A 27337-nucleotide genomic window follows, 5' to 3' on the forward strand; every position below is an offset into this window, starting at 1 on the left:
ATGACTTTAAACATTTGATATACACATCTACTGTGACAAGTCTAGAGAGAGATGAATGGTCATATCCTCAGCCAATGTAAACCAGGCTTCACTGAAGTCAATTGAGATACGAGTACACAGGCTGAGGATCTGGCCCTATATTACTGGATTCTTACATGTTATAGCCAGGCACCCTAAGTTCTCCACATGACAGCCATAGTTTTCACAGTATATTTGATAAATAAAAAGCAGGGTTGGAGAGCTCCTACTTTTGTTTATTACCTTAAAAGAAATATACAGTGCCATTGCAGGTCATTGCTTTGGGCTCTCATGATAGCTGATTTGGTTTTCCCTACCACTCATAGATCCACTCTAAAAACTAAGTTTGTACTGGATTTACTTGCTTCTTCTGGACAGTATTGATGATGTTCTTGGTCTCTACAGCAAAGTAATTGGTCTATGGCACATGCCAATGGTGCTCACATAGATCCACCAGTCTGTTCTACCATTGCATGGCATACTTTATAATACTACGGTTAGGGAATCAAGCAACTTTTTCAAACTGAATGTTAACAAGGCCAAACTGCTACTGATGGGCCTTTTCAGCATAGGTTTCTGTTATCTTCCCTGTTTGTCGCCTTTGATGGGAGCTCCATTCTTTTGCTTTCGAAGCTGGCAATCCTGTAGTTATTTCTGATTTGCAGCGTTCTTTTGAGATCTGTATCAAACACACTGTAAAACTGTCTCACCATCACCTAAGGAAATTCTGCAGGATCTGACTCCAGATGAGATGTCTTGACAAGATATTGATACCCCTTTCATCATTTCCCAAATGGACTACTGAAATGTTTGTTTACCCCTTCCCTCATGCATTTGCAAGTTCTACTGAGCTCTCTTGTTATCAAAACTGAGATCTCTGGGCACACTGCTCTTGTTCTAAGAGAACTTCACTGCCAAGTGAAGACACACATCAGTTTGTGAAATCAGCTTGGAGTGTACTTGCCATGGGGTCTATGCTGCTTGCATTCAAATGAGGATTTCTTGAGATAGGATCACACTGAGTGTAGATCTTGGTTTAACTCCTTGTCACGCACAGAATATTCTTGCTTTAAAGACTGGAACCCTTTTTTTTCATGTGCTAAATTTAAATCAAGTCTTAAGACTGTCTTGTTTTGCAACATCCCTCCCCATTCTTGCTTTGCATTATCCTTCATTTGAATATATTGTTTGTAGAATGCTTTGAAGCGGTATGCAGAAAAGGTGCAGTGTAAGTGTTATTTAACTGATTGATCTAAATATAATATATTGAACTAGCTTCCCTTAACACCATACCAGCAAAAGCTTGCTTGGTGAAATTTTACAAATGCATTTGAGGTACTTCATTCAGACTCCTTATATGTATAAGTATTAACAAAATAAAGGGTCAGGATTCTTATTGAGAAAATAGTCCAAAGAAGATTTCAGGATTCAAAAGGTTTTCTCCCTGTTACCAGAGGATTCTGGGGAAACATTTTAAATCAGTAACAAAATGAAAACACACTGTACAAGGCAATTATGACGACTTGGGCTCAATTCTTGAGCGTGGCTCAGCTGTGCTTGGTGTAGGACCTGAAGGTGGTGGGAGGGACCACTTTTGCATTCCCCCAATCCACAACACTTTGGCCCCCATCATAAATTAGAGCAGCTGTTTTACTTAGGCTGGGTGACAATGATCCCAATGGGCCATTACTCCAGCTAAGGTTTTCTTTAGTATGTCAGCACTCCAGTCACAGGTCCATTCTCTGGATATGCCCCCTTTGCTATAGACAAGGAGTGGCCAAACTGGGGCTCGCAAGCTGCATGCAGCTCTTTTACAGGTAAAGAACACAACCCCCTCTATTCTCTACCTACCAGACTTGGGCAGAGGGGGGAGGGGAGAGCTCAGGACCCCTGCCTTGCAGTGGGGTGGTGAGATAGGGGCTTCTACCTAATGGGGAGGAGGGTCTTGGGGTTTCAGCACCGCGGGGCATGCCTGCTGGGTTTCGGGGCTTCAGCAGAGTGGGGCTGAAGCCCCGAGCCCTGGCAGGTGCCTCCCGAGGGGCAGAAGCCCCAAGCCCTGGCAGATGCGCCTCGGCTCTTGAACTTCTGAAGATTGTAGTATGCGGCTCAGAGGGTCAGTAAGTTTGGCCACCCACGCTATAGAGGGACACAACGCTGGTTATACAGCTTGTGGAACTCCTCAGCTGAAAGCTGAACAGTTTGTCAGTGTTGAGAGTGCCATGATAGATAAGACACAACGTTTATTCTATATACACCAGACATTCTGAACAGGGTTAGACAGAGCTGGTCCCAACAGGGTTAGCCAACACAAAACTGAAAATGCCAGAAACCACCTAGAGCCTTATCAACACTACTACTTACACGGCAAGAGCGGAACCAGTGGTAGCAACAATAAAAAAAACCTCTTTGGGTAGAGACAACCCGAGCACCAGACTGTGCTCGACAGGCACTGGCCTATATTGATGTGTGACAGAAAAACAAAATTTCTCTTCTGGGGTAGCATAGTCCCTATTAGCACAGGCCAGGGAACAGGCAGGACAATGTCCCCTGACATCTAAGGCTTATTAGATGTGCAGGGGTCATTGTCCAGCCTACTCCCTGCCCTTTTTGGGGCGGTTAGCATGAAGAGGAATACTACCAGGGAGTAATCTCTGCTCTCAGGTGAATGCAGAGACTTCACCAGTTGCTGACCATGTACAGGTTTCTTCCCCTCTCAAGCATATCACTGAAGGGCCCCAAGCTGGCTCTAATTTTACATACAAATATTTTTAAGCATACACCAACACCATCTTCACTGACATCTAAGACTGAACATCACAAATATATAAAGGAATGATGGACATGATTCTAACCTGAAAGTATTTCTGCATACCACATTTCTGCAAATCTAGAGAACCACCATGCACTTTAACAGCAATAGTTACATGGGAATTGCACACTGAAAAAACCTAATCAATACTTACCATTAAACTTTTAAATTTCTTATTTTCTGCAATGTGAAAAAAGCCATCTCTTGTTAAAATCTTGATGTGTTTCACTTCGTTATTGTACCTGTGGGCAATTAATAACTTATTAATATAAATGTGTTTTTAATCAGTGGTGATCAATAATTACCCGAGGGCATACCTCAAAAACACTACATGAATAAATTCTAAAGACGAAATGTATATCCATGCCAATACACAGTTGACATCTAATTAACCAAATATATTTATTAGTGTATGAATGAAGATGTAGCCTGTATGCCGAAAAAAAAGTTACTTCTAATTAGGGGATCCCATATATTGCTTGCTTTCAAGTTCATATTGAGGATCGATGTAGAAACAAACAAGACTCGCTTAGTAATTTGTGCTGATAGAACGAACACACTCTACTGAAATGTATTTGCTAACACACTCTTTACTGAAATGTCCTAGAAACTAAAGACTTGAACTGACTCCCCTTAACATCAACAGGAGCTGAATCAGGACTAAACAATTGCCTGTTAGTATCCAAGAGGCCACTGTAAACTGGTATCTTTCCATTAACTTCAGGGGCGCTATGCTGATTTACACTTTTTGTCCTATGCCTGAACTACTTTTCTAGCAACTGATATTTTTATGCACTAAGTGACAGGATATTAGATGATTATCTAAGCTGCAATGAGATTCATGATTTTCTGTATTTATTGATTACAAACATCTGCCTAGGCAATAATGAAAACAGGAAATCTATTTCTGTAAAAGTGCTTGTCCCACTTACTTAATGCTTATTGCGTATTCTCCTGACTCTTTGGTCCTGTGTCGCACCAAGTAAGTTCTATTTACCCTGTTAATAAGTTCACTCTCAGCTTGCAGCCTCTCCATTGCTCCTGCATACCTGTAGGGAAAGCAAATAAATACTAGTCATGCTCATCTTTGAAGCTGTGCAGTAGGTCTTTCCAATACACAATTTAATGTTCCAATATTTTACATGAGATGGTGAATGAAAGATACATCAAAAGCTACTGGTAAATGAACTGTATTTCAAGATTGTGATGGAAAATAATAAAAAACACAGAAATTTATAAGTAATGGTAAAATGTGCAATACGCTCTCCCACTTTTGGGCACAAAGGACTATGGCTTCTATTCAGAAAAGCACTGAAGCACAAGATTAAGTTCATCCCTGTTTAGGAAAGCACTTATGCATGTGCTAACTTTTAGGCTATGTCTACACTACGGACCTTACAGCAGCACAGCTCTACCACTACAAGTGTGCCGCTGTAAGGTCTCCCACATAGCTGCTCTTTGCTGGCAGGAGAGAGCTCTCTTGCTGGCATAATTAAACCACCCCCAATGAGCGGCATTAGCTATGTTGGGACCAGCAATTTTGCTGGTGAAACTTAGGGGTGTGTTTTACCGTCAAAAGTGGTAGTGTAGACAAAACCTTAAACATGTGCCTAAACCCCACTGACTTCAAAAGCACTTAAGCACATACTGAAATACTTTGCTGAACTGGGGGCCTATACTGAAAATATAATTAAACGGTGGCCTGGACCAGGTGATGGAATTTACTTATTTGAAATATTTTGTATATACACTATGTTATACCAGTCTTGTACTAGTGTAACTCCACTGACTTCAGGTGAAGTTGGTGTAAGAGACTGGAGAATCAGCCAACTGATGCACTAATTTTGTTTTTAAACAAACAAAAATAATTTCATTTGATTCATATTTATTTATTTTACTCTAAAGGCTAAAATGTAAATGTGCAGACTAAACCCCAACAGATGAGATTCAAAATCTACTTCAGCCCTAAACTATGGCCAGGTCTGAAATGGTTGAGACAAAAGATTCCATAAGGGTCTGCCTGCAGAGATCTGCTTGCAGAATTGGGGCCTACATTTTTAACTGTGGGGGAAAATGTGCATTTATTAAAATGAAACAATTGCTTATTTTTACTTTTTAAAAGCAGAATAATTTCAGTCAATATTTGGAACCAGTACTGTGCACAATTTTTTAAAATGAATACATATAACTATACTACATTAAGATTCTTAATCCAGTTGTATATATAGTTACACTACTTAATCTATCATTAAAAAATCTTTAAATATCACAAAAAAATTCAAATTTCAACTTTGGGGCTACTTTTAGTTTTAAAAGAAAGTATTAGAGAGGATGTTCTTCAAATTATCACAAAATATGAGCTCCCAGGCTGAGACTTTTTAAGGCAAGTTTCAGCCTAAGGCAATTTCCCACGTTTAAGTTACAAATGCTTAGAAAATAAAGTTTTATCCTGAAAGAACCTCAACTTTAGTTTTTGAACACAATGCTATTTTTGTCCTTTCTTCTGTCAAAACTATAAGGAGCATAATTGAAGCTAGAATCAAATTAAAAACAGCAACTTTTCCCCTTTGGGATTTTATTCACTGTCTATGAAAGCTAAGTTTTTGTTTGGATCAGTGGATCTGATTTTGATTTCACTTACTGCAACCCAGTATAAATCAGGAATAAATTTGTAAAAACAGAATCAGTCACTGTGCATTTATAATCCTTTTAAGTCAAATTCACTCCAGAGCAGAGGGTTTACACTACATTATGATTCACTTTGACAGTGGTTGTAGAGTTGATACATTGTCCATTTACATCACTTAATAGATAGCTTTTCTGTCTAACAAAATTTGAGCAGAATTATTCACAAAACAAAATATCACTTTCTTCATTTTGTTTAGCCACTTAAAATGTAAGATCTTCTTGCATAATTCATGTTGTACTGATTTTTTCTTATACCACTTTAGAGACCTCTGGGATACAGACTGTGTATATATAGACTTGTAAACAAAATGTCAAAATCATTAAGCACATTATTATATGAGAAATGCTTTTAGGCAGTGCATATTCAGTATTGTTTTCCAAAACTGCTACACAATACCTTCTTCAGAAGCCAAGAAAGGTTAAAGCAATTTAAATTAGATTGTGATAAACACAGTTTTCTCTCTATGGCTATCTATTTCAACATGATTTTCATAGGACTAGTCCAGGACTCACCATGGTTGGCAAGAGTAGTCTACTGGTTTAGGCACCTAGGGTGTAAAAAGATATCATAGAATATGATTATTTAAAGAATATTTTTCTAATTGACTCACAAATTAGTTAGCACTGATCTAATGACCAAATACCCTACATCAAACCGGGGGGGATAAGAATCAGATCGATCACATTTCTTCATCTATTAGTCTACTTTATTCAGAATAAATTAATAGTGTGAATACCTCGTATAGGTCCGAAAACAGGACAGAATATTAAGCTAATGTATTTTGTTGTTGTTGTTGGGGGAGTTTTTTTTAAATTTTGGACAGATAAGTGCTACAAATTCCATATTGCTTTTTTTTCTTAATCTATCTGAAGTGGATTTTGGCAGTGCCTCCACTCTCATTTCATCCATAAAATGCTCATCTAATAGGGCATATTGTTGCAATGCATCATTAAAGTGTGCAACTGAATGTACAATGATGCACACTAAATTCACTAAGTGCTTTTTGAATTAGATTGCCTTGAAAAGGCACTATTCTTAGTTGAAGTAAAAGCTTAGGTGGCATGTTATATAATCTCTTGAGATGGTTAACTGAATAATCCATACATTTCTGAGGTATTGTATGAATTTATTAATACATTTGCATGACACAAGTTTTACTCTTAAACTTGAATTTAAATAGTTATCCTTTCAAAATGTGTTCCTGCTTTATTTAATTTTCAAATAATTTCAAATAAACTAAAATCAAACATACAAAAAAGGATAGTATATATATGCATATACAATATGTGAATTGAATGAATATTTCCCCAGCTGACTTCCATGCTCTCCACCAACAGATACCAAAACCCCTGAGACCCTCTTGGAGGGCATAAGTTTGGCTAGCTTGAACTTCCCAACCTGCATAGTGTTGATTTGCTTCCAACCCTTGTGATCCAAATTGTAAGGTTCAGGTTCTGAAATGACCTTTGCAGAGCTCACAGAGTCCTGCTTACTGCCCTTGGCATTTTGTGTGATTGCCAATTTTTCCTCCTAAGTGCTTTTGTAAAAGGTACTTTGGACAGATAACCAGCCTCTTAACCTTATTTGAATGCATCTGAATCTATGATTTTAATGCTGACAATCTGTATTACATTATCACCAAAAACTGTATTTTCCCCAAAGCACAAAGGCGCCACTAGTGTGAATTTGTTGTCAATATGTTAAAGAGTTCTGCTCTAAGAATAGTGTGACCTATTTATTTGTATGATAATAAATCTCCCACCCAGGATGGTGTTAAAAGCAATTAGACTAGGCAGAGAGATTGGGGGAGAGAGGGCAAGAGTTAACCAGAACAATGGAAGGCTTTTGTAAAATGCAAAGAGATCAGGAATGGAATTATTGCTAGCCACATGTCAGTACATGTTGTAAGAGAACAAGAAGGAGAGCAGCTGTGAATCTATAATGGACTCCAAAGCCATGACAGCCTAAACAAATTCAAAAAGTATACTGTCCATTTGTAACACCATTGCATCAAAGCTTAGCTACAACAGACATGGGCTGAGATTTAGTTGGTGACACATTCTCTCATATCCCTACACGAACCTCTGACAAGCACTAGGAAAATAAAGCAGCATTATATCAGAATGAAACCAGCTAGGCCGTTGCTACCATCGGTGTAGTAGATAGAGCTCAGGCATCATTCCCACCTGGCTGAGAGACGGTCTAAATGTTAAAAATGCTGACAGCTAGCACTCCGACCTTCCTATCATTAGTGAAGCTGCTCCACTCAAAAACTGTCAGGAAAAAGCCCAGTGTATATAAAGCCAGTCTTTATATGTAAGATACTTCTATAATTATGTTAGCCTACAGAATTTTACATTTTGAATGTTTTGTATTGTTAGAATAAAGTTTGGAAAGTAGTTCAAATTACTTGATGTGAGTGTACCAGTGGCAAGACAGTAGTGGCAATTAGGAAGACCACTACCCTCCCATACAGTCCTATATTGGATGGAATCTGAAATTCTAAATTGGTTTGGCTCATCTATCATAGCAGGTCATTTTGGTTGCAGACGGCTAGAACACCAGCAATCATTAATCCTTTTCAACCCCGAGTGTGTTGAGTTGTAAAATAAAGATTGTCCATTGCAGAGAAAAAAGAAAACTATCAAACATTGTACTAGAAGCTGTTGGCTTGCACTGTATTATACATCAAAATCCAAGCAACCGCAATGAGAAAACTGAACAAAAGACACAGACTCTGATACTATTCATATGGTATAAAAATGTCTGCTGACAAATACTGCATATTGCAATAAGAATAAAGCATTTATAGGTATAGCTGAGAAGGGACTGGAATTTGATATTCTGGAACTCAGCAGTTTTTCATTCAATATTCATTCCTAAAGCCTTTTGATATATGTATTTTATGCTGTTTCTGGGCATTTTTATATTGGCCGGTTGTAAAGACTGTAACACTTAATAATAGTACAAGTTATAATACGTTAAAAATCTGATAGCTGTTTCGGTATCTTTAACTGCATTGTTTGTCATAATAAGATGTTTATATTTTCCCCTTCCAAGTTAGCAGTGAAGAATCAATTCATCTTTCTTGTCAGTTTATGCCTCTGGTTGCTAACATGTCATGAATAATATTTATTCATACTGTAAAATCATGTTATTTTCATTCAATCCTCTGCTTAATAGTATATTTCTAAATTTAGCAGAAAGCTATGTCACTAGACACTAAGTAATCTTTGTGTTGCGGTGGTAGCTTTAACAGAAGAGTTTTTCCTTAACTATGTGAGTTTCCCACTTTAAACAACGGTGGTACTTTTTCAAAATGAGCTGATTTTGCCCGATAAATAAATATGGTCTCCACAGTATTTACAGTAGCCCCCTGTATTTATTTTAGGTACTGCCCTAGAGTGGCGTTTCTAAATCCACAGGGCAGCTCCAATGATTGACACTAGCTCAAGGCATGTGCTGACTGTACCCAACACCATCCAGCATGACTGTGGGACACTAAACTGCCACAGCCTTTATGCTTAATAAAATATGGTAATAGGGTTACAAAAAAAGTTTAAGCTCTGTTACATAACATTTTGATGAGTAGTATATTATCTTTATCAGGCATCTGCATTGTCACTCTGTTTAACAGGACTAAGGCTATGTCTAAACTGGCAACTGAACGACAAAAACCGACAAACAGCGGCTACACTGCGCGCCTTTTAGCAGCACAGCGGTAGCGACACAGCCGTGTCGCTAAGAGCTGCATAGTGTAGACATAGCCTTAAATTTAAAGTAACAATGGAATGATAAGTATCTCTGTGAACAGGATTGTGAGATTATAAATAGGGCTGTCAAGCAATTAAAAAGATTAATCGCACTGTTAAACAATCATAGAATACCATTTATTTAAATATTTTTGGATGATTCTACATTTTCAAATATATTGATTTCAATTACAACACAGAATACAGTGTTCACTTTATTTATTTTTGCTTACAAATATTTGCACTGTAAAAAACAAAAGAAATAATATATTTCAATTCACCTAATACAAGTACTGTAGTGCAATCTCTTTATAATGAAAGTTGAACTTACAAATGCAGGATTATGTACAAAAAATAACTGCATTCAAAAATAAAACAATGTAAAACTTTAGAACCTACAGCCCACTTAGTGCTACTTCAGCCAATTGCTCAGACAAACAAGTTTGGTTACAATTTGCAGGAGATGATGCTGGCCACATCTTGTTTACAATGTCACCTGAAAGTCAGAACAGGCGTTCACATGGCTCTGTGGTAGCCAGTGCCACAAGATATTTACGTGCCAGATGTGCTAAAGATTCATATGTCCCTTCATGTTTCAACCACCATTCCAGAAGACATGCTGATAACAGGTTCTGCTCGATAACGATCCAAAGCAGAGCGGACCGATGCATGTTAATTTTCATCATCTTAGTCAGATGCCACCAGCAGAAGGTTCATTTTCTTTTTTGGTGGTTCGGGTTCTGTAGTTTCCGCATCAGAGTGTTGCTCTTTTAAGACATCTGAAAGCATGCTCCACACCTTGTCCCTCTCAGATTTTGGAAGGCACTTCAGATCCTTAAACTTTGGGTTGAGTGCTGTATCTATCCTTAGAAATCTCACATTGGAACTTTTTTTGCGTTTTGTCAAATCTGCTGTGAAAGTGTTCTTAAAACGAAAATGTGCTGGGTCATCATCTGAGACAGCTATAACATGAAATATATGGCAGGTAAAACAGAACAGGAGACATACAATTCTCCCCCAAGGTGTTCAGTCACAAATTTAATTAATGAATAATTTTTTTAACAAGCATCATCAGCATGGAAGCACGTCCTCTGGAATGGTGGCCAAAGCATGAAGGGGCATATGAATGTTTAGTATATCTGGCACGTAAATACCTTGCAACGCCGGCTACAAAAATGCTAAGTGAATGCCTGTTCTCACTTTCAGGTGACATTGTAAATAAGAAGCAGTCAGCGGTATCTCCCGTAAATGTAAATACATTTGTTTGTCTTAGCAATTGGCTGAACAAGGAGGAGGACTGAGTGGTCTTGTAGGCTCTAAAGTTTTACATTGTTTTGTTTTTGAGTGCAGTTATAGAACAACAACAAAATCTACATTTGTAAGTTACACTTTCACAATAAAGAGATTGCACTACAGTACTTGTATGAGGTGAATTTAAAAATTATATTTATTTTATCATTTTTACAGTGCAAATATTTGTAATTAAAAATAATAATATAAAGTGAGCACTGTATACTTTATATTCTGTGTTGTAATGGAAATCAATATATGTGAAAATGTAGAAAAACATCCAAAAATATTTAATACATTTCAATTAGTATTCTATTGTTTAACAGTGCGATTAATCACAATTTTTTTTTTAACTGCAGTTAATTTTTTTGAGTTAATCACGTGAGTTAACTGCGATTAATCGACAGCCCTAATTATAAATGGTAAAAGATATGTTGATCTGCTGTTAAACAATATTATGATGTATTACTAATGTAGAGATTTATTTTGGAGCTAAGGTTTGATCTAAACCTTAAAGGCCTATCATAATGTGTCAAAACTGTTGTATCCATTAAAAGGTGACTCTACCTAATAACATTACCATCATGATGACATCTTGAATGTTGTAATCAAAGTAGATTTATTAATAGAGTTGAATTTAGTTCTGAATCAAGTTAAAGCATGTTTACAGCAAAGCAAGGGAGCCCCTTAATCATTGTATTATTCTGGTTTAATACCAATGTAACTCCACTAATTTCAATGGAGTTATACTACATTAAATCTGGAGTAACACAATGGTGATCTGATCCAAAGTATTATGGAAAGTCACAATGAAGGAGTGCACAATATATTAACATGCTCATACAAAAAATTAGGAGTACATACTGTAAATTAATTTTTCTTATCGTTATCCTGCTGCAGTTTTTAGTATTTTGAGAGTATTTGTCCTCAACACAAAACACAGGCAGGTCAAAGCATACAGGGACACAGAAGTATGTTGAAAGATCTGGTTGGAGGGTTTATTTATTCATTTGTTTGTTCTTTATTCTATTTTTACTTTTACAGGGGTTTTTTTAAACTCACTATTTATGGTATAATCTCTCTCTGTAATTCAAAGTGACTGGGAAACAGATTAAAACCACAGCATTTTCATCTCACTGTAAAAAATACCAACAGCTTTACTGCACAATATATTTGTTCTATAGTCTGATTGTATTTATCTGAAAACTCTTTAGACAATTTAATTTATTAAACTCCCAAAAGTTAAAATCTATCTCTTGAGCATGTTTGCTTAACACTTACAATTTAAATCCAATAACCAAAAGCATTAGAATGTTATATTTTTAAACAACATTGAATGTAACATACAAACACAAAAACTAAAATAATGCTTCCCACAAGGCAGGATTAATGAAACCCTGGTATGAACCAGGCAACTTTTCCTATGAATGTTCCTGAGGAAACTATTATACCGACAAACACAATTAAACATTTGTACTTACGCATGGGCAAGGCTTTACGGCATCACTTGGAAAGTAGCCAAGCTCCCCTGTGACTAGATTTCTACCCTAGAAATAGACAAAAAGTTCCCATTGTGAGCAAATGACTGTGTAGATTGGAAGCAATCCTGTATGCACAGGGATTCATTTAAATAAACGAACAGTAAAAGTTCTAAAATTCAGTGCCAGTCTTACTCAAATTTTGTAAAGTAATAATTTCTTGACTTCTGTAACTAAGTAATAATTACAAATGGTTAAATCTGAGTGGTCTGGTAGATAGGGTGAAAGGATTAGACTCAGGAGATCTGGGTTCTAATTCCCAATTATGTCACTGACTCATGTGGTTAAATCTTCATTGCAGAGTTAACTCAAATGTAGGTAACTTGAGTTAACTACTCTGAAGTGTGAGCAACCACGCTGCAAAGTAACTCTTGAGCTGCACAGTGTGATTGTGTTAGGGCCTGTCTACAAGAGAAGTTAGTGAGCAGCAAGCTAAGATGGTTAGCACTTTAAAGCATATTAATCTAAAGCACACAGAGGCACTTCTGATGCATGGTAAGATTGTCCACATGCAGTGTAAGTGCAGAGTAGCTAGTGCTGTAAATTCACATTGTAGCTTGCTGGGCACTAACTTCCCATGCAGACAAGTCCTTAGCAGTTGATGAGTTGTGTTAACTCCAGACGCAGCCTGTACCCTCAGCCAACTTGATTTAAAAGCACCACCACACTCGAGTGAAGAGTCGTGTATTAGAGGCAACACTTGAGTAAACACTGCAGCAAAGAAAATGTGATCTTGGACAAGTCATATAATCTCTGCTGTGTGACAGTTTCCCCACCACTGAATGGGGATAACAATACTGACCCACCTAGCACTTTGTGATCCTTGAATGACAAAGCACTGCAGTCTGTAAGTGCTATGTACTGCAAAAAGATGATTACTCACCTTTTCGCAACTGTTGTTCTTTGAGATGTGTTGTTCACGTCCATTCCAATCAGGTGTGCGCGTGCTGCGTGCACGGTCGTCGGAAAGTTTTCCCTTAGCAGTTCCCGTTGGGTCGGCTGTGGAACCCCCTGGAGTGGCGCCTTCATGGTGCTCAATATATGATCCTGCCAACCCGACTCCCCTTCAATTCCTTCTTGCCGGCTACTCCGACAGAGGAGAAGGAGGGTGGGTATTGGAATGGACGTGAACAACACATCTTGAAGAACAACAGTTACGAGAAGGTGAGTAACCGTCTTTTCTTCTTTGAGTGCTTGTTCACGTCAATTCCAATCAGGTGACTCCCAAGCTCTACCCCGGATGTGGGGTCGGAGTTAAGGAATCGCTGATTGGAGCACCATCCTGCTGAATGCTGCATCATCTCTGGCATGTTGGGTGATAGCATAGTGAGAGGTAAACGTATGCAAGTTGTTGCTGAAGATCTCTTGTGTCAGGATCTGGGCCAGGAACACAGCTGACGAGGGTTGTGCCCTTGTGGAATGTGCCGTAAGAGTTGGGACTGGGACCTTGGCTAACTTGTAACATGTGCGGATGCAGGATGTGATCCAGGAAGATATTCTTTGAGATGAGACCAGGAGTCCTTTCAAACGGTCTGCTACCGCCACGAACAGTTGGTTTGACTTCTTGAATGGTTTTGTGCGCTCAATGTAGAATGCTAGTGCTCTCCGAACATCCAGTGAGTGCAGCCTCTACTCCCGGGTACTGGTGTGAGGCTTAGGATAGAAGACGGATAGAAAAATGTCTTGACCAGTGTGGAATTGGGACACTACTTGAGGAGGAAGGCTGGGTGAGGCCTGAGCTGTACCTAGTCCTTGTGAAAGACCGTGTAGGGTGGGGTCAGAGCTTTAATTTGATCACCCGTCTGGCTGATGTGATGGCTAGCAGGAAGGACACCTTCTATGACAAATAGAGCAGGGAGCAAGTCACCAGCAGTTCAAAAGGGGGCCCTATGAGCTGGTGAGGACCAGATTAAGGTCCCATGCAAAAATTGGTTGCCTAATCTGTGGATATTGGCGTTCCAAGCCCTTGAGGAAACATCCTACCATGGATTAGCTAATACGGAGTGTCCAGATGTTCCCGGGTGGAAGGCTGAGATAGCAGAAAGGTGCACCCTGATGGATGCTGCAGCTAGGCCCTGCTGTTTGAGATGCAGAAGGTACTCCAGGATGAGTGGTATAGACGCCTGGAGTGGGGAGGGGGGGTGTTGCTGGGCACACCAGCAAGTGAATCTCTTCCACTTGGCTAGATAAGTAGCCCTGGTGGAAGGTTTCCTGCTGCCGAGTAGAATCTCCCTTACCGGCTCCAAACATAGGTGCTCCATGGGGTTTAACCATGAAGCTTCCAGGCCATGAGGTGGAGGGACTGGAGGTCTGGGTGATGGAGGCGACTGGTCCTGAGTGATCAGATCAGGGTAGAGTGGTAGCATGATTGGGGTGTCCACTGACAGCTCCAGAAGTGTGGTGTGCCAACATTGACGGGCCACGCAGGGGGCAGCAGAATGACCTCCACTGTGTCCCTGCGGATCTTGAGCAGCATCTTGTGTACAAGTGGGACCGATGGGAAGGGATACATGAAGCGGTCCCCAGGGTAGCAGAAACGTATCCATGATTGAACCCAGGCTGTGTTTCTGGAAGGAGCAGAACATTGGGTACTTCTTGTTGCTCTGGGTTGTGAATGGGTTGACACCCCTGGCAGTCAGCAGAATCCAGGCCGGGGTCTGCCACAGGGTCTTTATGTTGTTTTCAACAGTTTTGATCAAAGGCAGAGCTACTCGTGATGGACCTTTGGGAGCGAGAATATCCACAATGGGGTCCTCGGCCTTGACCACCTCCTCCACTTGCAACCCCATGTGATGGGCAATCCGCCTAAGGAGGTCCTGATGTGCCCTATGGTCAATCGGAGGAAGGCCCGAAGCTGACGCCCTTGCCACAGCTTCGTCAGGGAAGAGGACAAGGAAGCCAGAGGGGGTACCTACCCCTCCGATTCTCTGACCTCCTCTTGGTCAGTGAACGCCCCTGTGGCGGTTAGCTAGTGCCTGGGATGCTGTATCCTGACTCTGTGACTGGTCCTGTTTTGGGGTCGCCTCTGCTGAAACTGGAGACTGAAGGGGCAGTTGGGACAGAGTAGCCTCGGATCCCCGAGGCATAGGCCTGTCCCTAGGAGAGTGGGGTGACCGGTGTTCTGCTGCTACTGATCTCAACCCCCTTCAAAAGGTACCCTGGGCCTGATGGTAAGCCCAGGGGGTCCAAAAGGGCCACTGCGCCGGGGACTGCCACTGCAGCTGCCAGGCTGGTGGCACCTTCCTTCATCGCCTCTTGGACCTATGTTGACTGTCCATCGAGTTATACAAGTTGCCATCAGACTCCGAGGAAGCAGATACCAATTGCGAGACCATGGTGGTGCGAGGGCCCAGGCACCGACGACCGGTGCCGTGATGAACTGGGGGACCAGTTCCTGGATGATCTCGCTGGGGACCGGTGCCTGGGATCCAGTGATGGGGACCAGTAGCGGATATCTGGTGCCGGCGATCAAGGCTGAATGCCTCGTGCTGCGGGTCGGTGCTGATCCTCTGCTGGCACCGGGGATCGGTCTGGCCTCAGTGTTGGGGACGGGGAGTGTCGCGTCGCTGGTGTCGGAGGTGCTCTCGTGGGGCTTGGTGCCGGTGAGCGGTGCCGCGGCGAAGGTGACTGAGAGCGGCGCCGGGTATGGTGCCGAGCCGGGGACTGCGAGCGCTGCATCATAGCGGCCTTGCCTCTAGACCGTACTGGTCTTATTGGCACCGGAGGCTTGTTCCTGAGAGCTGGGGGCTGTCCAGCCGTCATCTTGATGAGGTCTCTGGCGGCTTCAAAAGTGTCCAGGGTGGAGGGTGGCTCTAACACCTCCACCTGGCACTGCCCTGTCGAAGAGTTGCTACGTGCCGGACTTGACGGTCCCCTGTGGGGTACTGAAGTCAATGGCACCGACTCGTGCTGACTTGGCACCGGGTCCTTTCTGGGGTGCGCCCGTGCATCTCCTGACGGTCCCACAGATATCAGTACCGGCAAGTGCCCTCTTTCGGCCTTCTTGTGTCTCTTGTTGTCACCAGGGAAGTTGAGCGGTGCTGGGCCATTATCCCTCAGTGCGGTGCCAGGGAGTGCTGGTGCTGAGGGTCTTTTGTGGTACAGTCCTTTCTCGGCACCGTGTCGCGTATGGATGCCGGAGCACTCCGTACGGACGCGCCTGGTGCCGGGTCCTGGCGGTCTGCAGCCGGCTGTGAGCGGACAGCAGATTCCCTTAACAATTGTTTTAGTTGGAAATCATGCTCCTTTTTGGTTCTTGGATGAAAAGCCCTGCAGATTTTGCACCATGCAGTTTGGTGCACTTCCCCCAGACACTTTAAACAAGAGTTGTGGGAGTCACTGATGGGCATAGGTTTATACAAGCACTGCAGGGCTTAAAGCCTTGTGCTCGTGGCATGCCGCAGACTCCAAGGGGGGTTAGGGATTGGGGAGAGACCCCGCTCCCAACCTACTATCTAAACTAACTATCTATACTACATTAACTATAAGCTGTAATGACTAACAGAAGAACGCTAAGGGAGTACTTGCTGAGTAAGTGAGCACTGTTCCAACGGCGGTCACGGACGGTAGGAAGGAACTGAAGGGGGGTTGGGGTGGGTCGGCAGGGTCATATATTGAGTGCCATGAAGGCATCACTCCAGCGGGCTCCACAGCCGACCCGACGGGAGCTGCTAAGGGAAAACTTTCCGATGATCGTGCACGCAGTGCACGCACACCTGATTGGAATGGACGTGAACAAGCACTCAAAGAAGAACTTAATTATTTTGTTGTCCCAGCACTAATCCTTTCAGTAATCAGAGAGCCTGAAATAGAAGATCTGGGGGGCACAGAGTGTCTTCCCTGATACAGATCTGGTAGATTTATGCAGGAAATCCTCATTAAAGATAATGGACATTTCCTTTCAAATCCATCACCACCCTCAAAACCTCTTGATGGAAGAGCGTGCACATTCATTTGGGAAAATAAACCATTTCTGAAGTCAGCATGATTTCAATTTGCCAGATGATCAGATGGATAAATACAGTCAGTTTAAGAGCTGCATTGATGCAGTAACCCAAAACCAAAGCTTCTTTTCAAAATATCCTGACCTAATTTATATTAAATTAAATGAGCAAGATCCCTCATGTGCCCTAACATCTAAAAGCTTTTAATAGACCAAAGATGGTTTAGAAGAAAGATTCAAATGGGACCACATCCCATGCACACTGGCAATGATTTTTTAACAACATTCAGGACAGGTCAATTCACCAGAAAAATTCAATTTAAGATAATCCACCTAAACTGAGCCCTGGGTTCACAGTCTTCTGGAAAGTCTACTTGAATGGAGTTATATTGAAGCAAGGCCAAATGTGAGCAAATGCTGGCAAGGGAACGGGTATTCATAGGGCAACTGAAACAATGTATTGACTCAGCACAGCATCAGCTGGTGGGACTCCTATACAACCCAACTGCAATTTCATTACCACCTATCCTCCCCATCATGTATCACCACTAGTTAGCGACAAATCAAGATCGCTTTTTATAATGGGCTTTACCTAACTTTAATAAGTATATGTCTCCTGAGCCACATACTGGAAGTGGTCTAAGAGTCACAAATCACTCAACACACATGCACTCGGTGTGTACAGCTATAACTACATATTTTGGGAATACGTGAAAGAATCGCCTTGGAGTTCAACTCTTACATAACCCCTCATATTTCCACTCACTTTCTTACCAACTCTTCATAACCAAATGTAAACTGTTCATTAAAGCACAATACTTTGGCATTTACCAATGGATTGATTACCTTCTGAAGGTAGGGAAGCTAGAAAAAAAATGCCTTTCAGATCCATAAACTGCACATCTGTGACCAGGTCTGGCAGCCCTTTTCAGAACTGGGCTAGGCCCAGCATTCTCAAACACGGGTGCCTAAAGTTAGGCTCCTAAATCCATATTTAGGCTTTGAAGTCCAGATTGTTAAAGGTATTTAGGCAATTTAAGATCCAGAGAGGTGCCTAGTGTGATTTTTGAAAGTGCCGAGGTGCCTAACTCCCATTGAAATTAATGCACCATAACACACCACATGAACCATCATTCAGGAATTTAAAACAAGGGTGGAGCTGGATGTAAAAAGGAGCAGAATTAATGAGTGTTCTTGAAAAATTGGAAGTTTTCTTGAATTAAAGTGCCCTAAGCATATTCAATGGGAACATTATCTTCCTGGGAAGATTGCTATGCAATTTATCACACCCAGGTAATGATCACAGCAACTGTCACCGATTCCAAATAGAAAGAAATGTGTAGGAAGGTGAGGAAGGGGTAAAGAGCACTAGTTAGAATATAATGTGTGAGAGAATTATTGATATGCATTTAAAATAATGCAAAATAGGGGCACATAAGGAAGCAATTCTTGCATCTCTTAACCCATATGAGAATATGATTTTTCCTCCCATTCCTTACTAAGTATTAGCTATTCATCATGGTGTTTATGTATTTTCTCGTGTTCTGTTTATACCCCAAAGTGAACCTTTTTACAGATTTCAATGTCTAACCACCCAGGACTGTTACTAACTCAGGGCCCAGTCCGGAAAACTATACTCACAGTGCAGGATCTTATTCATCCCACAACAGTCAATGAGAATACTTAAGTGCGTAACATGTATTCATGTGAGTAAGGATTTACAGGAATGGAACCCTACAACATCAACTTTGCATATGCCCACATGCTATACAATCTGATAGTATATATAATAAAGGAATATTTATCTAAAGCAAAAGACATCAATGATACCCACACAATAAAATGACACAGCAAGTAACATACTTACATGGCAATTAGAAAGGCGCCTAGAATCAAAATTTGATGAGCTCATGAACAGACTATTGAGTTACAGTTTAAAAATGCAGACAAACATCTTCACAGAAATCTCTACGTATGGTCTCTTTCAAATCACTGGTAAAGGATAGGCCTCTAATAAATATTTACATGTTTAACTCTGATTTTTGTACAAAAAACTATTTTTGTCCGGCTACAATGTATAATGCATTTCAGTATTAGGCTGGTTCAACTAGCATTGCAGCATATTAAACTAAATTGTTCTATTACCTCAAATGAGGAAGAGACAAATCTGGGATATGTATAATCTCCCTATTGCCTTAATTTAGTACCACACATATGCACTTCTGATCTCTCCTTGTAAGTGTTCCGCATTTAACTAGTCAGTGGGGCACTCAGCAGAATGTGTGGTACAAATGGCACAAGACATTCATACATTCTTATGAAATATAACAAGAGATCACACTGTCAGTGGACATCCTTGCATGTGAATTACTGTACAAGAAGTCTTCCCACGAAATTCAGATTGCTGTAGGATGCATCCACAAGTGCCAGAGCAGTCCTGTGAGGTCACTATTAAGAACCATCCACTTCTCAAAACATACTCCTATGTGGCAGCTGTTAGTCAATACTGAATCTTTAATGCTAAACACCATACCTCTAACAAGGTGGCACATGATGTGACTTCAGGTACTGGTGGCACTGCCTAATGGTGAAAGCATAACACTGGAAGTCAAAAGTTCTGAACTGTTTCATGACCCTGAAGACAATATTTAACTTCTCTGTGCCTCAGTTTTCTTATCTGTAAAATGGAGATTATACATATTTAACTCAAAGAGAGTCATTAACATTTGCTAAGCTCTGTCAAATCCTTAGCTGGAAGGTGTTAGATAAGTACAAAGCACGAATATTGCTATTTCCTATAGTACTTCTAAAACTCATTTAAACACTTTGGGGAAAATTCTGCACCACTGACTAATTGATATCTGGCTCAAAATTCAGAAGGCACAATGGTAGCTTTGCTGTGAGATGAGTGAAGGGGGTGCCCTAGGGTTGCCAACTTTCCGAATGCAGAAAACTGAACACCCTTGCCCCGCCCCACCCTACCCTTTCTTTGAGGCCCTGCCCCCCACTTACTCCACCCCCCTCCTTCCAATGCTCGCTCTCCCTCACCCTCGCTCACTTGCTCATTTTCACCAGGCTGGGGTGCAGGAGGGGGTGAGGACTCTGGCTGGGAGTGCGGGTTTGGGGCTGGGGCCAGAAATGAGGGGTTCATAGTATGGGGGGGGTGCTCCGGGTTTGGGCAGGGTATTGGGGTGCGAGGGAGGGTGAGGGCTCTAGCTGGGGGTGCAGGCTCTGGGATGGGGCTGGGAGGTGCAGGGTGTTGGCTCCAGGCTGGGACAGAGCCATCCGGAGCGCAGGAGGGGGTGTGGGCTCAGAGAGAGTTTGGGTGCAGAAGGGGGCTCAGGGCTGGGGCAGAGGGTTGGGGTGCAGGAGAGAGTTCAGGGTGCAGGCTCCGAGTTGGCACTTACCTCAGGCAGCTCTTGGAAGCAGCCGGTATTTCCCTCCAGCTCCTAGGAGGAGGCGCGGCCAGCCGGCTCTACATGCTGCCCTCGTCCACAGGCACCGCCCCCTGGCTGTGGAGCCAGCGCTCTGGGCGGGGGCAGCGCACAGAACCCCCGTGGCTGCGCCTCCACCTAGGAGCTGGAGGGAAATGCCAGCCACTTCCAGGAGCCTCACAGAGCTAGAGCAGGCAGGGAGCCTGCCTTAGCCCCACTGCACTGCCAAATGGACTTTTAACAGCCCGGTCAGCGGCCAGGGCCGGCTCCAACTTTTTTGACGCCTCAGGCAAAAAAAAAAAGAGCGCCGCCCTGCCGTAACGCCCCCCCCCGAGCGCCACGTCGCCGAAACCCCCGCCCCTTCCCTAGCGCCGCGCCGCCGAAACCCCCGCCCCCCCCCAGCGCCGCCGAAATCCCCGCCCCGAGCGCCGCGCCGCCCAAACTCCCGCCTCCCCCCGAGCGCCATGCCGCCCAACCGCCTGCCCCCCCCTCGAGCGCCGCATCGCGCCGGACCGCCCAACCCCCCTCCCCGAGCGCCGGGCCGCCCAACACCCCCTCCACCCCGAGCGCCGGGCCGCCCAAATCCCCGAGCGCCGGGCCGGGCTGCGCCGGGCCGCCCAAACCCCCGCCCACCCCGAGCGCCGGGCCGGGCCGCCCAAACCCCCGCCCACCCCGAGCGCTGCGCCGGGCCGCCCAAACCGCCGCCCCCGCCCCGAGCACTGCGCCGGGCCGCCAAAACTGCCGTCCCCGCCCCGAGCGCTGCGCCAGGCCACCCAAACCCCGAGCGCCGGGCTGCGCTGGGCCGCCCAAACCCCCGCCCTCACCCCAAGCCACGCCAGGCCACCCAAACCCCGAGCCGCGCCAGGCAGCCCAACCCCCCCCCCCGAGCACTGAGCCGTCCAAATCCCGAGTGCCGCACCAGCCCCCGCCCCCCCCAGTGCCGCGTCGCTGAAACAAACAAAAAACCTCGAGCGCCACCCCACCGAACCAAAAAAACAAAAACCCTGAGCGCCCCCGCCACCCCAAGATTGGCCGCCCCTTCCAAGGTGCTACCCCAAGCACGTGCTTGGTCAGCTGGTGCCTGGAGCCGGCCCTGTCAGCGGTGCTGAGCGGAGCCAGGATCCCTTTTTGACTGGGAGTTCCGGTCGAAAACCGGATGCCTGGCAACCCTAGGTTGCCTAGAGAAGTACTCCATGTTCCCTTTGCAGTATGGCACACTGCTCCATGGCAGTTCTCTCTCCAACTACACAGAGCGGTCATTTTGCTGGCCTGAGGCGGGGAGGGGATGATCACTGGCTTAGTGAACTATACAAATCTATGTGAATGCAGGAGGACACCAGTTGACATGGGAGCGGCATCCCGTGAGGAGTGGCACAGGCAGGGGCAGGCCCATGCAAGTGGGAGTGGGGATCTCCTGTATTCTGGGAATGCACCAGTGGCCACCTTAGTGCGGCTGCATGGTATTTTATGGGCTGTGGAGAAGCAGTCATCTTCCCACTAGGTCATCCATGCATGGAAGGAGGATATCACTCTGATTACTTTTTCAAATCAACTATCAACAAAGTTAGCCAACACAAGGTAGCTGTCTTACATGTCAGGAAATTAGCATGATCATAGCACCGCACTGCCTATAGGACTATCTGCACTTCTAAATAAAAGATTTGCATGTTTCATATAATTGTGGGAGTTTTAAAATCCTCAAAAATCTAGTGTATAAAAATTACAGCAGGCTGAAAGGAGCTTTTTGTTTTTAAAATTCTTTGCTAATTATAGGATTGATCTGAATAATTTTATGTTCATTCCTAATTATGTTTAAAATACTAGATTATTGTTTACTTTTAGATATCCTGCTAAATCCCTCAAGGTGCTCATGTCACCTTGTATAAAAAACTGTGATACATGCTGTCAGGTATATGACTGCGGATTTCTGTTCTGAGTGCATAGGCACTAAACCATCACAACTAGCAGTGGATTTGTCGCACCGCTGCACCTCAAGTTTGCTAATCATTTCTTTCAACTGCACATGTCTCTTCCTTGTTAACTGTTTCTCATGCAATGAGTAAGTAGTCAATTTCCTTCTAACAAAAGCCTTAAAGGCCATCCCAAATGCACTAGTAAATGTCTGGGCTAAATTGCTAAAGAAATTATATTATAGAATGCTTGCAGCGTATAAAGAAGCAATGAACACCTTCAGATTGCTACTTTAAATGACACTTGTCAGTGAGACTAGAGGATGATTCATTATACTTGAACCTGTTTTAATGGGGAGGTTTCCTGGAACCATTTTGCACAGTAGCCCTAAATTTCCAGAGTGCTGCCTGAGGTTTAGATCTGCAACTCCCATTAACTTCAATGGGCTCATCCACAGCTAGGACTGTGCACAGCTGAAAAGTTAGCCCTAGTTTGTACAGTATCCAGTTTCCATCTTATTGTTTGGCTATGGCTAAATAAATCATCCTCTGATTGAGAAATTGCTAATCTCTCCACGGATTTAGGCAATAACAGTGAAAAGAAACCAGGATTTATAACTTAAGCTGGTCAAAAAATGTAAAACATTTCTTGTAATCTGAACATTTCCAAGCAATTTTCAATTCTGCAAGTTTAGAGAAGAGGAATAATTTTTCACTCATTTGAAATCATGAACATTTTTATTGAAAAGGCCTATTTAGTTTACGGGTTTCCTTCCTCTTCTGCTTTTCTACCTTCCCTCCACAGCTTTTTTCTCTTCATTTCCCCCTTTTTTGTTTTTTTCACATTTAAATGAAACTGAAAAATTTAGTCATTATTTATCTAGTTTATCATTCCCGCCCCCCATCCTTTTCTCATTTTCCCACTGAAAAGGTTGGGGAAATGGAAATGGAAAACGATAAGCTGAAAAAAACCCTTAATTTTTAATTTGTTCAGGTTAGTAAAAAAAATGAAAATATGAAACATTTATTTTTTGTGAAAAGGGCAGGTTTTGTTTTTACAAAAAAATTGTTCATAAAATTTTAGACTATGTTCAGATCTAGTTTACTTGTATCATGCCTGGCACAGTTATAAGTAGACACATTACCAAAATTAAAATGAACAAATGCTGTTCACATTCAGCAAAAAATCACATCCTATCTCTGTCTCTCCCCGCTCCACCCTCTGATGATGGGCCCAAATTAAGGAAAGACCCAAACTGAACATGTCTGCACCATGTCCTAAAAGTCACCTAAATGGCACTCCAACAGGAGGAAGAATCAAGGCTCCTTCCACTCCCTGAAGTTTGATTTTGGACAGAGAGCAAAAATGCTCCTCTTGAATGCTACAAAGGGGCATATAGTAACAAGTAAATTCTGAGACAATCTGATCCAGTTCCATTCAGAGATATGCAAATAACACTGATTGGTACCTGAAATTTCATCTGCAGGTGTACTAAGAGCTAGGGCAGAGTATAAGACAGATGGTATATATTCATGTACTATACATTGTTCATGTAGTATACATCCATCCCACCTATGAGGTGATGCCCACATTCTATGTTGATGTTTCCAAATGGCCTTCAGAGGTAACACAGTGTAGAACATGTTACATGCAATATGTGATGTATAAGCAACATACAAAAAGGATAATAAATTTCATATAGCACAGATTTCCACTGACAATGAAAATTAAGCTTCTTTTTAAACATTAAGGCTGAGATTTTCATAACTGCCTACAGGATTTGGATAATTTTAATGGGATTTGGCTGTCCTGATCCCCTAGATAGATTTGAAAATCTCAGCCTAATAGCTCTACCAACCTAATGCATTTTCAAAAAAGACTAACATGACTTGGTCCACACTTACGAACTGACACATCCTGCAAAATTGCACCTTAAAATGTTTACCCATCAACTCTTCAGCAGGCACCAAAGAAGATTTTACACTATTACTATAACTTACAGGAATTTACAGAGTCTCATAACTTCTGGCAACAAATGGGGCCAGAGCTTGGGAAAAATCCCTGACACATCTCCTCATTTGACACCACAACAGATGTCCTCAGATATATCTTGAATCAGCCCTAGCAATATATATCAAACAGATGGCAACCAAACTCATACTAGGACAAAAGCAGTTTGCAGACCTACTTTGGGCTCAGGTTCTCTACAAAATTTCTTTCAATTCAATTTCAAGACAAAATAGAAACATTTCATGAGACTGTGCATAGGATCCTCAGTTACTTTCTTCCAAATGTGGGTCATTTATGGGGAAATTTACTGAATAGTCAATCATAGCAAATAGGTAACTACTCCCTAGAGACCCCCACATGCACATTTTCCCCCTGTTAAGTATAGTATATGTATTTTCATATATAATTCCCCAATACTGGAAGATTTTTTTCCAGGTGAACAATGTTATTATGCTGGATGTTTTGTTACTGTAGATTTGATGTAGACTGTTTTGTTACTATAGATTTCAAGCCAGCAGGTCTCTATCTATTCTCCCTTCTTGCAGTGACCTCACATAACAGCACTGTATCTTAGTCCCTGGTGAGTTCTATCTACTACTGGAACATAGAAAATTTCCCCCCAAAAGGTAAAGATTTAATTTTTCATCCAAGAACAAATGTTCACAGCACAGTTATTGTTCTTAGGGAGTTACATTGAAAATGTAGGGGGACCATCAACAACAGTGGCATTAGCCAGGACTTCTGTAATAGCAATGAATTGCTACAGGTCTAAGTCTGTATCAAAGAAGTGTTGTTTTTCACAGTGGAAGAAACTAGTACAGTGCACATTTGTATGCTTTTGGCATACGTGGAAAACATGATTGCCCTGAGGACAGTGTATAATTGCAATGGAAACCTGTAAAACCAGCATTACATCACACCTTATATGATACATCCTGTCACCCCTGAAAGCTTACCCTCAGGTTAAGTAAGTACTTTGCTCTGAACAAACTCAAAAGAAGAGAAAAAAAACACATCAATAATAAAAATGAGACTCTGCATTATTACAGCTGCACCAACCAGCAGTGTTCCAGATAAGGGTCTGAAATTTCCATTTAAAACACCAAATTTTCTCTCTTTCCTCTCTCCTTTTCTTATTTAATTAACTTTGTGAGTGATTTTACTACGTGTAAAAGTGAAGGATCAGTAGTACCAGCGCAAGCCACACACAGATAAGCATTGTGGCTATTCCACTTCTGGACCTTGAGCAAAGAAAGCCAGTCATGCTAACTGGTGTGCCTGGATACTACCATGAGACCACCTCACTCATTTTCATTTGTGACAACCCAGATCTTCAGCTGGAGGTAGTGGACTAAACCACTGTGGCATCAACCCCCCCACCCTCTCTCATTTTCAATGTTTCATATTAAGGCAATTTATATTCCCTGGGAATTTGCTTTCGATGGTTCAGCTGAGAGAGTACAGGTGCTGGGTTCCTCCTTCTTATGCACGGAGACAGGCCAAAAGATGACCTATCACAATCCAGAATTTTGCTATCCTCTAGGACAATTCATGTTTATCCTGCTTGTGAGAGGGAGTAAAGAGGAGGAACCCAGGATGTATACAGTCTTGACTGAGCCACAGAAAATGACGATAAAAAATTTGCTAAGGACTGAGACCAAGCATACAAATATTTCACTTGGGAAGATTTTCTTAACATTTATCAAAATGTATTTGGTTGGGTTTAAGTTATTAGAGAAGATGAAACCATATTTTTTATTTTATGTTTTTTTCTAGGTATGCTGTAAAGAACAAAAAAACAAATTGCACATAACTGTGCATACAAACATTTATTTATTACTAACATCTGAGCTTCTGGTCAATTTATGAATCTATAGTATCCACAATGGTCTTTCAGGTCAGAAATAAACTATTCCAAAATGTCCCTTGAGTAAACGTCAAGATGTTAATAAAACCTTATGTTTTTCGGTTACTTCTTAATATGCATTACAAATTGACCAAGACATCAGAGTATGTCTTTGACAACATATCCGAGAAAAAAATCACCCAAAGATGCTAATGGGGATGACAGTTCCCCTTAAGGTTGAAGGCTAGTATTAAGATTGCTGTGGAGATAGCTTGTTGGCACACAGCATCACCCACTTACCAGTCTCCCTCCACTAGCCAAGCATAACATGTTTCTGCTTAAATCCTTTAACATGACAGATTCAAGTAATATCAAAGAGACTTTCCAAAAGCCAAAAATGACAGATATACCAGTGTGAGGCCATGGGATTAATCCTATATGTTGCTGGGAACTCTGGTCCTATCCAGAGAAGCCTAAAGCATATGCTTAACTTTTAAGCATATGAGGTGGGACTACTTTCATGATTAAAGCTAAGAATGTGCTTAGGAGCCCCTCTGGATTGGGCCAGAGTGTTCAGCATCTTGCAGGATTGAGCCCTACATGTACACAATTGAAAAACTCCCAACATACAAACGTACATAAGCCAATGTTTGAAAACACACTTGAATGTCTTTACATAGTACAGGGGTCGGCAACCTTTCAGAAGTGCTGTGCCGAGTCTTCATTTATTCACTCTAATTTAAGCTTTTGCGTGCCAGTAATATATTTTCACGTTTTTAGAAGGTCTCTTTCTATAAGTCTATAATATATAACTAAACTATTGTTGTATGTAAAGTAAATAAGGTTTTTTAAATGTTTAAGAAGCTTCATTTAAAATTAAATTAAAATGCAGAGCCCCCCGGAGTGGTGGCCAGGACCTGGGCAGTGTGAGTGCCACTGAAAATCAGCTCGCGTGCCGCCTTTGGCATGCGTGCCATAGGTTGCCTACCCCTGACATAGTATATCATGTCATGAAGCTGTCATAGTCTATCTGGTAACTGTATTTTTTAGAATTGTTTACATTTCACACGAGAATCTGTGGTCCAATGGTCCTAAAGA

General features: G+C 42.1%; 1 protein-coding gene across 2 annotated transcripts in view; it reads right to left on the reverse strand.

Moving 5' to 3' along the window:
• The window catches only part of VAV3 (vav guanine nucleotide exchange factor 3), a 238636-nt gene that overhangs the window by 15190 nt on the left and 196109 nt on the right, over positions 1-27337 (reverse strand). For both annotated transcript variants that reach the window (XM_065410115.1, XM_065410114.1), the window contains exons 21-24: positions 12040-12105; positions 6029-6063; positions 3760-3876; positions 2982-3069 (exon numbers count right to left, since the gene is read on the reverse strand). In XM_065410115.1, coding sequence (XP_065266187.1) covers positions 2982-3069; positions 3760-3876; positions 6029-6063; positions 12040-12105 — 306 coding nt within the window. The remainder of the gene's footprint in view (positions 1-2981; positions 3070-3759; positions 3877-6028; positions 6064-12039; positions 12106-27337) is intronic.

This window comes from Emys orbicularis, chromosome 8 (genome assembly GCF_028017835.1).
Source record: "Emys orbicularis isolate rEmyOrb1 chromosome 8, rEmyOrb1.hap1, whole genome shotgun sequence".
Taxonomy (NCBI): Eukaryota; Metazoa; Chordata; order Testudines; family Emydidae; genus Emys; species Emys orbicularis.